At 40.8% G+C, this 15473-nt stretch overlaps 1 protein-coding gene across 1 annotated transcript in view; it reads left to right on the top strand.

The window, feature by feature from the left end:
- Window positions 1-2132: 2132 nt before the first annotated feature.
- The window catches only part of Prkar2b (protein kinase cAMP-dependent type II regulatory subunit beta), a 98624-nt gene continuing 85283 nt past the window's right edge, over window positions 2133-15473 (top strand). The window contains exon 1 of the mRNA XM_059279459.1: window positions 2133-2506. Coding sequence (XP_059135442.1) covers window positions 2203-2506 — 304 coding nt within the window. The 5' untranslated portion in view covers window positions 2133-2202. The remainder of the gene's footprint in view (window positions 2507-15473) is intronic.

Raw genomic sequence — 15473 nt, 5'->3', positions numbered from 1 at the left:
TACTTTAAAACACAGCTCCTGCTAATGTTTGCAAGAAGAGTTTCTTCTTTCTTCTGTCCTTGGGGAAAAGGTATTGAACATCATGGCAGAGACTAATATTTGCTCCCAGACTTGGTTTTCCTTTGTCTCTAAGTATTTGCATTCCCCAAATTTTCCCATTGTAGTGTTGAATTGCTATTGTTGTGCAACAAACTACCCCAAAATTTAGAGGCTAATAAAACCTTATTTTTTTTTTATTATTATTTAATGCTCACTAACTCTGTGGATCAGAACTTTGGTCAGGCATTTATTATAGAACTAGAGTGACTTCTAAATACACCATTGGCCAAAGCGGTCACAATCCTACTTACGTTCAGCTCCTGGTTTAGGAATGGCAACATATGGGCTTGTAGGTACCATTACTTTCATTTTCAGGAAATGTAATTTGTACAACTGATAAGTCCAAGCCAAAGAAAAGATGAGGTGTGTTTGCTGTGTGTGTGTGTGTGGGGGGGGTCCCTGTCTCCTTCCCACTTTCCTCTCAGCTGATTTAGACTACATGACTGGAGGTGGAGCAGCCATAAGCCCAGAATTACAGAGCAATGAGCTTAAAGGAGTGTGGATTCCCAGTTACCACTGACTACCACAAAGGCTTTCAATAGGTTGCCTTACAAGATAGAGAAACACAATTCCATCTTGTTTTAACTTATATAGCTTACGTTTTCTGCTGCATATGAACAATGATATTCATAATTAATGTAAACATACATGAAGAAAGATGATAGAAATGCATCTTAGATTATTGGATCTGTAAAACACAGTAATGCTTATATGGTAGAGAACTAGACTAATACTGTATTCCATGTGAAGATCACCACATTTTCTAAGAGTTTATTTGTTACACACTCCTCAAATACAATTTAGAAGCATTTTAAAAAACAAAACAAAACCAGCATTATTATTATGAGGTTAAGAAACTGAACTTGAGAAATGAATTCCCTTATGGGAAAAATACAAGATGCCCCTTGTAAAGATGTATTTAAAAAAAAAAAAGTGGTATTTCTGATTTCTAGTTTTTGGGTTTCCTGAGTCACGTAATTTGTCTTTTGTGTGGGAAAGGTAAATGAGAGTAACTAAAGGAAGAACAGCTAAGCGAGCTTGCGCTTGGAGTGCTTTCCGATGAAATGAGCGCCGTAGAAAATGAAGGATGTGTATTTAAACAGCGTTTAATTTGGCAAAAGATAATTTTTTGTGCTTCAAAATGCTTAGAATAGGCTCGTTTTAAAGACAAGGGCTTACTTTAAAAAGCACAAATGTGTAGTTCTATTTTCTTTGTTTTGCCATATTCGAATTGAAATGAGTCAAAGTGTCAGGAAAGGTTTTAAAAATAAGCAGTGAGGCTAACCACGCAACACACCTTTTGTTGTCTGACCACCTGTCCTGAAGACCCTGTGTCCTGTCTGGAGGATATCAACTAACTTTGATAAGTGCTTCCCAATAAAAGCTGCCTTTGTCTCAGCAACCAGTGGGAAATGCACCAAGCACACCATGCAGAACATCTGTAAGGCAGGCCATCACAGCCAGGTGGCTAAAAGGCGGAATAAAACCTAGTGAAATAAAAAGTATGTTGTAACAAACAAGGGGCAGTATTTCTTTTATCCAAAAGAGAACCAGTACAGCTGTAGGACTGTAACAAAAGATATCATGCACATTTTTCTTGCGGTTGGATTCTAGGAAAAGAAAAAGCACCACCAAGGTGGAGGCTGAAGTTACAGAACAAATTGCGCGACACCAACTCTGAGTGGGCTTGGGCAGAATGATGTGTAGGGTTTGCGCAGGAAGCTCTGGTGGAGCCCGCGGCCTCGGCCCCACGCCCTAGGTTCCCGCTGCCTCCACCCGGAGGCCACTTGCAAGGCGGCACTGCACCCGCCCTCCGGGTTGCCATGGTTTCCGGGGACCACGTGGGCGCGCGGGCGGGGGCGGGGCGCCGGGCGTGGGGCGGTGCAGCAGCCGCGGGAGAGGGAGCGGGAGGAGCTGGAGATGCTGCCAACCCTCCCGGGCTGCGCTCGCTCTGTCGCTGCCGCCGCACGGAGCAGCCGCGCCGGGGGCCCAGTGCGCCGCGCTCGCAGCCGGTAGCGCCGGGGGCGCTCGCTCGGGGCCGCGCAGCCCGAGACCGGACCGCGGAAAGGGGGCGAGGGCGGCGCCCCTGCGTGCACAGGCAGCATGAGCATCGAGATTCCCGCGGGGCTCACGGAGCTGCTGCAGGGCTTCACGGTGGAGGTGCTGAGGCACCAGCCCGCCGACCTGCTGGAGTTCGCGCTGCAACACTTCACGCGGCTGCAGCAGGAGAACGAGCGCAAGGGCGCCGCACGCTTCGGTCATGAGGGCAGGACCTGGGGGGACGCGGGCGCCGCCGTCGGGGGCGGCACCCCCAGTAAGGGTGTCAACTTCGCCGAGGAGCCCATGCGCTCTGACTCCGAGAACGGCGAGGAGGAGGAGGAGGCCGCGGAAGCAGGGGCGTTCAACGGTGAGGACCGGCCCCCTCGCGCCCTGAGCCCTGACCGCCGCGCCCGCCTCGCTCTCGAACCCCGCCTTGCTCTTGAACCCTGCGCTGAGCTCCCCACCTTCCCCACCTTCTCTACCTTCTCTACCTTCCTATCCCGCCCACCCCCTCAGCACCCATTTCGGTCTCTCCCACTCGCCCACCTTCCTACTCGGCTCTCTTGTCATGCCCTCCCTCTCTCTGGAGGTGGAAAAATGAGAGGGTGAGCTCCCGCAGCCCCTCTCTCACCTCTCTTCTCTGGCCGATTTGGGGTGGGCATCTTACTGGAAGGTTAACTTTCCCGTGGTTGGAGATGTCTCGGTCTCGGAGAGTACCATTGTGCATGAAGGGCGCTTGACGCCCTCTTTTCAGCCCTTAAATTTATTAATGGAGTGTTCCGGGAGAAAAGGCGAAGCGTGTAGGACTCAGTCAGAGGAGTGTGAAATCGGACTCACTAAATAAAAAAAATTAATGATAATAGCTGTGACATCGTTGGAATACGAATAATTTATTATTTTCCAATACCATGTGGTAGAGATATTTTTGGACGCATAACAAAGGATCATATTTAGTCAGATATCTACGGGGTCTTTGGAGTGAGGAAGTAGACCAATGATTTTCTTTCCTTAAAAAAAAAAATCGAAACATATATTGAATGGTTTTGATTTTTTTAAGTGTATGGGAAAAAATAACACCATAGGAAGCTCTAAGAGCATGTCGGCTGTCTGTAGAATGAAAAGCCAGTGAGTAGCTGTAAGGACCGCGCCAGACACTGAGGCTAGAAAGAATGAATGAGAGAGAAAGGAATTTTCTTAAATAGCTGCTTTTGGTGAGTCCCACCCCTTGTGCTTACCAGCCTCTCTTTGACACACCAGATACACACACATGTTTACAATGACCTGTGTTTACACAGTGTACCAAATCCCAGGTTTTTCATGAACCCAGGCTAAAATGCCATGATGTGCAAATGCACAACTGTTTTCTTTGTGGTGTAAGGCAAGCACACATGCTGCTTTTGTTTATTTATACTGCTAGTGATTTGTGTGTCCACAATGCATTTCATACAACGAAAACACTTACGTGCTGTTCATTTCCTTGTGTCCCTTCCTAGGAAGAGTTTCATTTCTTTGTAGAATTAATTACGTGTTGGATGGGTTGTAAAATTAGTGCATTCTTAGCTTGTCTAAAACACAGAAACCCTGGACATCAGTGCTCTGTGAATGTAAAAGGGAGGATAGCTATTTAAAATCTTAATTTGGGACAGTTGGGTGCTTTTGAGGTAGGGTAATCATGGTTTTAATTGTTCCCACACCAAATCAAATGCGTGTCCCGCTGGGAAGGAGAACTAGACAACGTTTTATGTAAATGAGAAGGGAAAGCCAATGTAGATGGTATAGAAAGAAAGTGGCCTCTATGGCTTGCATGCACATGCACTGTGTATCTGTGACATGGGGATGCACATGCAGGCCAGCCATACACAAAGGAGAAAGGGACTAGTAGCCTAGATGGCAGGCAACAAGGAGAAGGGGGCTTAGTAAAGAACCTCTGCACTTTAGAATATGATGTTAATACGGCTGAAACCTTTTTAATTCTCTTGGAGCATGTTGCATTGATTCAATTTCTCCTTGCAAGAGTGTGTCCTGCACATTGGAACAAAGAAGTGCGTTTGTAAGCAGTAGGAGTATTTCTTATGAGGCTTTATATTCTTTGAGTCATCTTTCCTACAAAAATGACTCAAGGTCAGTTGTAATAATTACTTAACTGGTTGCACCATTTATTCCCACCTCTACCTCCAGGTGTATTAGAAGTTTTGACTCCACCCTAACACAGTTTGATCAGTGTCCAGCAGGTGTGTGTTTGGCATTAGTATAACCTCTATTGGGGACAGTTCTTTTTTATTTTTCTAACCAACACTCTCGTTCTCGTGTAAGTAAATTGTGTGAAAAACAGTTTAAAAAAAACAATTGTATGCTACAGAATGCTTGGCAGACTTTTTTGTGAATGGCCCTTTCTTACTGTGGACATCTTATAATCTGGATCACATTTTTTCAAATAGCCCTTTAACCAAGTGCACTCTCTGGAGCTTGAATTTATACAAGGCCATAATTTACCCAAACCTGGTCAAAGGAGGGAATATGTGTGTGTGTGTGCGTGTGTGTGCACACACACACACACTTTAAGATAGAACCGTTTGTGGAAAAAAAAAAAACACACATGGGGAATTGACCAAAAACCTACAAACCTATTAAGGTTGTGTCTATATCCAGGAGAATGCTGAAGAAAACCCCGTAGACATTGGGTCATTCTCTTGACACAGCAGAGAATAAGCGTTGGATGACCTCAGTCCTTGAGGTACAGCACAGGGTTACAGGATCAGTGTTGCTTATTATACTTCACATGCAGCTTGAAGTTTGATTGAGAAAATATCTAGTACCTATCTTAGAGAGCTTTTATGAGTAGGTAGGACATAGTTTTATTCTTTTCTTTATTTTTTTTTTTCTTTTTGGTCAACAAACATCTCAGGTTTTCTGACCACACTTTGAAAACACTGGTTGGTGGATCGTGCTGATCATGACCGTAAGGTAGTCTCTCTTCTTACTAATGGTTAAGAAAGGGCTGCCATTTGTTGACAGTTTTGGTGTTCTAGGTCCTCTGTAATTGCCTTAGTCCATCCTCCCAGCTCCATGATACTAATGAGGCTGTCACTTATTCTGTGTTTTATAGTTAGTGTGCTGCAAAACCAGGGCTGGCACAGACGAGCCTTACTTCATCCCTGTTCTCTTGTCTGCCAGGTTTATCTGGGGCCAACTTGACCTGTGCTAGTCCCTTTATATCAAACTCTTCTTGATACTTAATGTATTTTCTCTAAGGCTTTGTAAAATTAGCTTGTTCAAGGTCATATGCAGAACTCATAGTAGGAGAACTGGGTTTTTTACATGGGTTTGATCTTGAGGCCCAGATCATCAGGAAGTTCTTAAATGAAATTTGTTCCGTGGGTTGACTCACAGGTCTTGTCCCAGGTTTTTTTCCAGTACTGGTAATGGGTTTGCATTGTTGGCTCTTGACTTCTCTCATGAATCATTTCATCTAAGTGATGATATTACGATAGCTTGAAGGTAAGAGGCAGGCTTTTGACGATGAAACTGTTACCTGTTAGACTGATAAAGATCAAGTCTATGATCTTGACCTCCTGTATTGTGGTGGTTTAATTAGGAAGCCAGGTCCCTGTAGTTATTGGAAAAGTGGTCTAATCCACTGTTGCAGTGATGTGGCCATCCATGGTGCCTGATGTGTAACGGTGGCCTTTCCCTCCTTTCCCATGGATTCTTTGATTTGTTGGTAGAGTTCCTATCTATTCTTACTTATCCATATAATGACTTTTTTTTGGAGGGGAGGTTATCCTCTGATCCTGGATTTCAGGCAACCATAGGTAATAGAATGTTAGTAGTTTATGGTGACTCTCTAGGGAAATTTCTAGAAGCTAGAAAGAAGCTGGAATGGAGACTGCTTGTCATCTACTCTGCCTGCCTCATCCTGATACGTCTGTCCTCTGTGCACTTACTAATGGGTTTACAGTAGGCCAGATCGTTGAATCACTATTTAAATTGGAGTAAAATGAGTAGTAATTAGACAGTCATCATGGTTGGATCTTGTGTAGCTCTGAATTTCTCAGATGGTTAAAAATAAAATAAATATAGTTCAAATTACCCTGATGGATTGACAAATGGTAAAGAACAAATTACAAAGGGTCACTGGCAGAGCAGACAGTGTGGGATGAAATCTAAGCAATCTGTAGAACTAGTTTTCTGTGTTACAGGGGAAAAGAACTAAAATTAAAAATAAAAACAAAGCCAAAAATGTAGAACCATACCTTATACAGCAAGAATATCAAAGATGCGCGCGCACACACACACACACATGCACACACACCTTCCAGTAGCAACTAATTCTCTTAAACATGTGAAGTCTTTGTCTGAAAACCTTATCTCACTTTAAGTTTTTGGGGCAGGGGTGGTGGTGGTGGTGGTGGTGGTAATGGTGGTGCAGGGTTTGAGACAGGGTTTCTCTGTGTAGCTTTGGAAAGCCTGTCCTGGAACTTGCTCTGTAGACCATGTTGGCCTCAAACTCACAGAGAGCCTCCTGCCTCTGCCTCCTGAGTGCTGGGATCAAAGGCGTGCGCCACTGCCGCCCAGCTCTCACTTTGATTTTTACAACTTAAAGTGTAGGGACTATATAAGATACAGTTAGGTCTTTGTAAACTAGTTTCATAGGTATGTATACTGCATTCTAGTGACGGCCCACTGCTCTTTCTCCCACAGCCATCGTACCCATCAGTCTCTTTCCCATGTGTGTGACTTGCAGTTTTGTTTATAACCCATTGCATTTAACCAGGGCCATCAGTGGGAGCCTTGGGTAGAACTGTCCATTGGAGGCTGATGAGGTCACCAAGGGTAACAGCTGAAGGCATGCACACTCCTCTCCCCGACTCTCAATGTCAATTAGTTTAATGGTGAATGGTTGAGTTCTTTATGTCTTTAAGATCAAGTGAAATTAGAAAGAGTCATTGTGGTCATGGTGTGGATTCAGAGAATAAGGCTCTTTATCATGAGAAGAAATGACTAAGGGGAGGTAAAAGTATCAGTGTGTCTGAAGAAATTCCCTCACGTAATTTTGAGCAAATGTTCTTTACTTCTGACACATGTGAGGATTTTGTAACTTGCTTAAAAGTGTAAGCCTGTCTGAATGGCTCCTGTGATTTCCCTTAAGCTAGATGGCGAAGGCAGGGAAGACAGTCTGCTAGCTTCACAAGAACGTGCAACCTGTTGAGTTCACAGACAGTTGAAGGAATCCCTGTGTGGGCTAACTGTTGGGCTGGCCTTGAGCTCCACTTGTCTCTGCCTCCCAAGTGATGGGATTACAAGCCAGCACACCATGTCTACTTCCCTATATGCTTCACTAACAGCTGCTTTCTCTGGTGCCATATGGCCGTCAGAAGATAAGAGACAAAGCCAGTCATCAGCTCTTGCCTCCTAATGTGTTTCAACAACAAATGACAAAAGACATGTATTTTTGGCTTTCTAGTTCTTTTGTACAACAGACAAAAATTATAAGAGCCTTTTAAAAATTATATTAGATGTGTTTTTATTTTAAGTGTATGAATGTTTTTCTCACATCTACATATATGCATACCACGTGTGTGTCTGGTGCCATCAGGGGTCAGAAGGTTTAGAATTTCCTAGAACTGGAGTTACAGATTGTTTAGAGCTACCATGTGGGTGCTGGGAACTGAACCTAGGTCCTCTATGAAAGGAGCAAGTGCACTTAACCACTGAGCCATTTGTCCAGCCCCTTAAAAGTGCCTCTTAATATGTTTTGGATTTGTCAAATGTGTTTAGTCAGTTTGAAAACATGTGTAAAGGTTGTATTTTGGTAGTAACTTTACATTCAGGCATTCATGGAGAAGTACCATGCTGATAGCACTTGATGTGCCATCGATGTGTTAGTCCAGAATTCACACAGTTGTTACAAGGACAAGTGAGTTAGTGTTTGTGGGGTCGTTAGGGCAGTGTATACAGCAAGCACTGATTACATGTTAAGAGACCTAGCTGATAGGAACTCTTGCAGAGTTATAAACTTTTATTACAGAGTAGCATTATCGTTGTTTTATTTGGAAGCCAGTCTGGTCTCACTTTGGGGTGATTCAGTGTGAAGCTACATTGCATAGTTGTAAATGTCTTCTTTCAGCTTACAATTGTAGGTAAGCGGTTTTTGTAGTTAAGGAGACTATGTGGTCATGGGCTGTGGTAGCTCCAAATCCTGAAATGGATTATAATCATGCCAATCGGTAAAATATTGAAGGCATTATTTTAGTTATGAGTGTAATCCAGTAGTAGTATCACAAATTTGTGATGTTTAGAGTAGAACAGTTAAAAACCAGGATTCTTTTCAGTTATAAGTATTAGGGGTTGAAATTGGAACATCAGTGGCCTTGAAGTAGTCTCCTTTCTCCTGTTACCCACCAATAACTGCTTTGCAGAACAACTCAAGGGAGAGCAAGAAGCTAGGGGGGAGGGGGAGGGAGAAATTTAAGAGGAACATCAGTGGGGCATGTGAGAAACTGAGGCAGGGCCCTAAGGGACAGTGGCGGCCTGAGGTGCTTGCTGCCCTGTCTGAATTAAAATCAAGCTTCTTTCTGTAAGACAGTTGCGAGCTTTCCATTGAGGCTGCACTGTTCAGGGGTGGAGAGAGGAGTAAGTGTTGCATGGTTATTTATTGTTACAAATCTCACTCCATGGATTCCAGTACATTTCCAGCTGTCAAGATTTTTTTTTATAGCTGTGTTTAAAAAAAAAAGTGTGTTTTCTTTTCAGCCTCTCAAACACCATCAGAAAAACACAGAATCAGTCTATTAGGAGTTTATTTATGATGCCTTAAGCAAGCCATTTATCAGCAGTAGTAGCATTAGAGAAGGCCCCCAGTGGACATCTCAGAGTGAGGAGGGGAGGAACTGAGCACAGGAGATTGAAGTAATTGGCTACAGAGTCTCTGTCAGGTGTCCAGAACACCGGAAGGAACCATCTGTTAGAAGGAACAAGTGGGTGTGGAAAGCAAAGGGCTAAGAACTCCAGACCCACCTCCCTCCCTCCCTCCCTCCCTCCCTCCCAGTCTCCTTCTCTCCTTTTGTTAATTTCTTCCTTTTAAAAAGAGACATGATAATTCTCTTAAGTTTACTCTGGATCAATGAATTAATTCTTTCGCGAGAGATTGTTCTTAGAGCTTGTGTGTGGTGCCTTTGTTTAGATGAAGCAGTTGAGAGGCAGAAGTCCCTATCTGAGTACAGTTGGTCTAGGCTTGTGAGTTTAGCCTTGTTCATATGTCAGTTTGTGCTGTTTGTATTAACTCCTATATTATGAATTCTTTTTCCCTCATTTAGGTACATTTTAAAAGCCTGGACTAAAGAAAGGAAGTATATGTTGTTTTAGAATTTCTAGGGTTTTGTTTGCTCTGACTGCTTTTCATTGCAATGAAACTTTATAATAAAATAATAATAAACCAATAATAAGTGAACAATAATAATAAATAAATAAAATAAACCTAAGAGACGATGGGAAAAGCCAGAGTGCTGGTTCTGCTCATGTTCTAGCCTTTTGCAGCCCTGTCCATACTGTCTAGTTGTGACAAACCCCCACAATAAACCCTCACTGTGATGTGATCATTAGTATAATTATTTCATGAGACCAAATTTTTTGTCTCAAAAATTCCAAATGACTTAGACTTTTCATTATGTAATTTTTGGAAATAACTAAAGCTAAGAATTTCAGGTCAAGGTTTAAATGAAAGAAAAACAATTGTAAAAAATCAGCTATGAGTCTGAGGTCAGCCCTACAGAGGGAGTTTCAGGACAGCCAGGGCTGCACAGAGAAACCCTGTCTCAAATAAATAAATTAATTAAAATAAATTTTAAAATCGTAACAAAAAATAGCATGTGAAAAGTCAGCTACAAACACAGTTGGTGCTGCATTTATGAATGATCTGGCAGTAGGTTCTACCATGTGTGGCTTAATATGTTTGGAAACTTTATAAAAGTCATTCCAGTTGCTGCTGTTTAAAAATGTTTCTTAATTTAAAAAAGACAAAAGATCAAAATATAAATACACATTCCACATGAAAGTGAAGCCAAGAAGATATGCTGTGTACAGTTATTCCTGTGTCTGTTTGTTTTGGGCCTGACATTGTTTAGTTAACATCAGCTGTTCCAAGAAAGAAGAGTTCATGGTAGTGATATTGAGGGATTTTTCTTTCAGGGAAAAAAGCTTCCATTTAGTTAAGTACTAGTAGACCCCGAAAGCATCATTTCAAAAGGTCAAGTTAATTTAAAACATGACTCAGTCATTTCATTCCCAGTATTGTAAAGGGCTAATGTTAAATGGTTTCTTTTTTATTTATCAATAATTATTCTGAACATCTGGGGCTTCTTACATCCCCTTGCTAAACAAGGACTGTTAGAGACATATTGCTTCATCTTCCCCAAAGTAAGTGGTGGAGTCAGGATTTGGAGCTGACAGCTGTGGTCCTAACCCACCTAGGTCATGCTAGGTGGTGCCTGTGATCCATTTTCAGCTCTCACTGAAGTTTAGGGTTTAGAGAATGGATCAAGAAATGAGCTACCAGGACTGGAGAGATTGCTCAGTGGTTAAGATCACCGGCTGTTCTTCCAGGGGATCAGGGTTCAATTCCCAGCACCCACATGGCAGCTCACAGCTGTCTGTGACTTCAGTTCCAAGGATCCAACACCCTTACACATACATACATGCAGGTGAAACACCAATGCACATGAAGTAAATAAATAAATCTTTAAAAAAAGAAAAAAGAAGTGAGCTACCTACTCATGCCCTGGAAAGCATGCAGGCCAGCCTTGCACTGATCTGTCCACTTTTACAATCTAATTACTTCAATTATTCCCCCCATACTTCAGTAACATATTTTGAAAGTACAATATTTAGAAATATATGGAAATGTTCTGTTTTGCAAAATTCACTGTATTATGCCTTAACTAGAAAAATGTATTTGAGTGTATACTCTCAATATATATTTATAAATTTTATAAGTATACCAATACATTAAGTTAATGTGTGTATGAGGAAGTGTCCCACAGTATGTGATTCAGAGAGGAGGAAGTCTCTGTAGACATGTTCTCATTTTTCCCTTTGCCTCAAAGGGTTGCTTTCTATACTGCTTCACAGTGCAGAAACTGCACTTTGAGGATTACAGCTGTAAATGTCACAGCTGGGACTCTGTTAGCTGGTAACTGGGATCCACGCTGGTGTCCAGATTTAAGCGTCTAGACCACAAAGGACCCATAGAGAGCCATGGTGCTAGTTGTGTATGTGCTCTAGCACAGAAGTTTGGTGGAATGTAGAGGGACATTTTGTCTTACAATAAAGACATAAATCACTTTACATAAAAAGCCTCTGTTGTAAATCTGTACTCCTATGTGTACCTGGTACTCTGAGCTAACTTATAGAGTACTACCTTTGTGGGCAAGAAAAGAGAATCATGTCATTTATGCTTAATGAGGGATCACTAAGTTGTAAGAATGCCTGTCAGTAGTGGATAGAATAAAGACAAAACTTTGAATGCAGTTTCCTAGAAGATCTCAGAAATAACACCCTATCCCGAGCCTGTTTCCTCTCCATGTCCTGAGCCTGCTTCCTTCTCCACATGCTGGGCCTGCCTCCCACTCTGTCTTTGAGCAGAATCAGATGTCACTTCAGGTTTCCTTGTTGATAGTAATGGTGTCACCTGTCACAGGGAGCTTTGCAGATTGCAAACAGCAGGAAGGACGGGAAACACCGTACGTTACCAGTTGTAGGTGGTCAGTTTTTTAAAATTAAAACTCAGCTGAATATTAAATGCCCAATATGAAATACATGTAAATGTAAAAGGAATGAAACTTTCTGATGCATGTAAATGATGTGCCTGATGCCAGTCTGCGAATACTTATTTACATCAAAGCATTTAAAGATAATTTCATGAAATAGAAAAGCTTTAGTCTGTTTTCAGTTCAGTCTCATAGATTTAGGTTTCATTATATTGAAAACAAGGCTGTTTTGTCTCTGAACCTGACCTTTGATTGCTCTACAAACTGCAGAGAACACAGGCACCCAGTCATGACTTGCCTGTAAAGGTTTCACATTCAGGGTAACAGTTGAGGTGACGTTTTTGTTCACACCTCAACCCCCCAAAACAAAAGAATGGTAAGAAAGCCACGAGTTAAAGCATCATTTTTATACCACCCTCTCCTTTGAGAAACAGGCTAAATTATTAGAATAAATGAGTTTGTGTTTATAATCCCAAGCTTATGTTTTTACCTAAGCTTTAACAAGTCATTTTGAAACAACTTTGGACAGGGTAGATGGAAGATGAAGACCTAAAATGCTACTTTATTTAAATGACAGGAATGCATGCCTGAAATATCAAGTAATTGGGGAAATCTTTGAGCTACATTGACAGCTTGCCTCCATTTCTTCCTATTGTGGTATTTATAAAAAGAAAGCTCATTGAGGGACAGACTAATACCTCTCCAAGTTAACATGACTTCGTGGTTTATTACTAGAACCCATAATTCTATACTTACTCAACTGTAAATCACAAATATCTTGGTATGGTTTAGAAGGAGATGAAAGGTCCTTCTGGGTCTTAGCTTACAGACCCAGTTGTTCACAGATGTTTGATTTTTATATTTTTGTATTTTTATATTTGTGAGCCTACCCTTTAATGGTTGAGTCATCTCTCCAGCCCCAGATCTTTGATATCTAAATTAACTATATTAACAAAAGGTTACACTAGAAAATATTAGGGCTTTCAGTTTTTACTAATTTTATAGTAGTTGCTTTATAATTCTTTAAAAAATTATTCCAAAGGTATTTTAGTGTTTGAATTTAGCAAAAATTCATTTCCAAAAAGAGTATTTTGGGGGCTGGAGAGATGGCTCAGAGGTTAAGAGTACTGACTGGTCTTCTAGAGGTCCTGAGTTCAATTCCCAGCAACCACATTGTGGTTCACAACCATCTATAATGAGATCTGGTGCCCTCTTCTGGCCTGCAGGCATATATGCAGGCAGAACACTATATACATAATAAATAAATAAAACAAAAGAAAAAAAGAGTATTTTATGCCTGGGTGACTGTGGCGCATACCTTTAATCCCAGCATTCAGGAGACAGAGGCAGGTGAGTTTGAGGTCAGACTGGTTAACAGAGCAAGTTCCAGGGCACCCAGGGCTGTTACACAGAAAAACTCTGTCTCGAAAAACAAAACAATCAAACAAAAAAGTATTTCATGAAAAGACAACGTAAACTAATCTGACAGAGCTCAGGTCAGAGCATAGTGAGATATTTTACTTGCAAGAAAAGTAGAACAGAAAATTAATGTTTTTGTTGTTTGTTTGTTTTAGATTATGAGATACTTCCAACACACTCAGAGAAATAAATGTATTAAGTAGCATTTACAAAATTCATCCCTTCACCCTAACAATTCTTACCATTTTGGCTTCTTTAGGTTTTTGTTGTTTCATTTTAAAAGAACACCACATGTATAACATTTGTTATTTCCTGTGCTCTCTTTGCTTTTAGCACCACGTAGGCATATATCTTAGTTAGAAATAGTGCTATTATAATTTATTCCAAGTTTATTTGAACTATACACTTAGAATTTTTTTTGCATAATTTATCATACTTCAGCTTGTTTCTAGAGCAGTGTTTGAGAGGTTACATTGATTCATGTAGTGTCTTTCTTTAAACTGCTATGTAGTGTATTCTGTGTAAATAAACACTATACATTCTGAAGTGTAAATCTAAGAGTCAAAGATCGGGGTAATAACGTGAAAGATCAGAGAAGCAGAGGAACAGCCACCAGTGACTTCTTACCTCTTCAGATCCTTTGACCAAAAGGACCAAGATCCTGTCTCTGGCCCGCCTTATCACTTCCTGTCTCTGCCTCCCAAGTGCTGGGATTAAAGGCGTGAGCCACCACCTCCTCCGCTTCTATGGTTAACTAGTGGCTAGCTCTGCCCTCTGAGCTCCAGGCAAGCTTTATTTGTCAGAACACAAACAAAATATCACACAACAGTTCCTGGTAAATGTTGGCAATTTCTTGCTAGAATACTGTAGTGGATATTTGTGTGTGTGTGTGTGTGTGTGTGTGTGTGTGTGTGTGTGTGTGTGTTTATACATGTGTGTGCGCCAGCTTATAAAGATAGCTTCCAATGTGATCAGGAGACCTCCACAGGACTCTTTTCTCCTACTCCCAGATCCTTTCAGGAATCACAGGATGAAAACTATCATACTAAAAATTATACATTTTTATTTTTTATCTTATACTCTTAAAAATACACAGTGAAGTTCTCCTGAGGACATGTAATATCTGATTATGCAGTAGATTGAATGCAGAGTCTATCATGCCAAATTTGGAAAAATGTAAAGTAAAATCATTCTAATATTTACTAAAATTTGCTTCTTAGCTGGAGAAATGGCTCAGCCTTTTAAGACTAGGCTCACAAAAAACATTAACATTTGCTTCTTTTGGAAAATGCAATTTTTAAATTAAAGTATGTTATTTATAGTATATATTTTAACTTCCAGTATAATAAATATTGATGGACATAATTTAGATAAGCAGAATTTTTAAGAGTCTAAAGAATCTTTGAAATAAAAAAGTTTTGACAAGTGTTGCCCCCAGTCTCTGCATGAGAGAGGAGTGGTGAGGTCCCTTCTCTTCTTCACCACTTGAGTTCCAGGGATCCAGCTCAAGTCACCAGGCTTGGTAACAAGTGCCTTGTCACACTGAACGATCTTACCAGTCTCAGAATATAATTTTCAACATACATAATTTATTGATTCATTTTTTCCCATTGTTTTTTCTTGCTCTTGTTTTGAGATAGCATTCCCTATGTTGCCTAGGCTAGTCTTGGAATTCCTGAGCTTAAGCCATCCTCCTGCCTCAGCCTCCAAAATATACAAGACTACAAGCATGATGCAGCATCACTATGCCTGGATTTCCCATTGATTTTTAAATTCAGGTTTCCATGGATGCATAATTACAACTAAAGTCTCTATTCCGTTTTATTGATTTAGCTATCTTTCCATTAATACCTCTCTCAGAATTAGTAGGACTTTATAATGGTCTGTTGCATGATACGGTAAATAATACCACCTTTTGTCTTTCAAAATTGCTTAGTTGAAGGCCTTTATTCTATAGAAATTTTAGAACAAACTCCCATTTTGTATAAAATTTTCAGTGAGTATTTTATTGGAGTTGCATTGAATTATATAAATTTGTAGAGAACAAATGTTTTAATTATATTGAGTCTCTATCCATGAACATAGTATCTCTCTTTTTATTCTGTCATCTGCTCAGATTCTTTGATTTTATTTTGTCACTAGAGGAGTTTT

This window comes from Peromyscus eremicus, chromosome 14, assembly GCF_949786415.1.
Source record: "Peromyscus eremicus chromosome 14, PerEre_H2_v1, whole genome shotgun sequence".
In the NCBI taxonomy this organism is placed as follows: domain Eukaryota; kingdom Metazoa; phylum Chordata; class Mammalia; order Rodentia; family Cricetidae; genus Peromyscus; species Peromyscus eremicus.
Note: the sequence above shows the minus strand (reverse complement) of the source record. Positions and strands in the feature narration are given on the sequence as shown.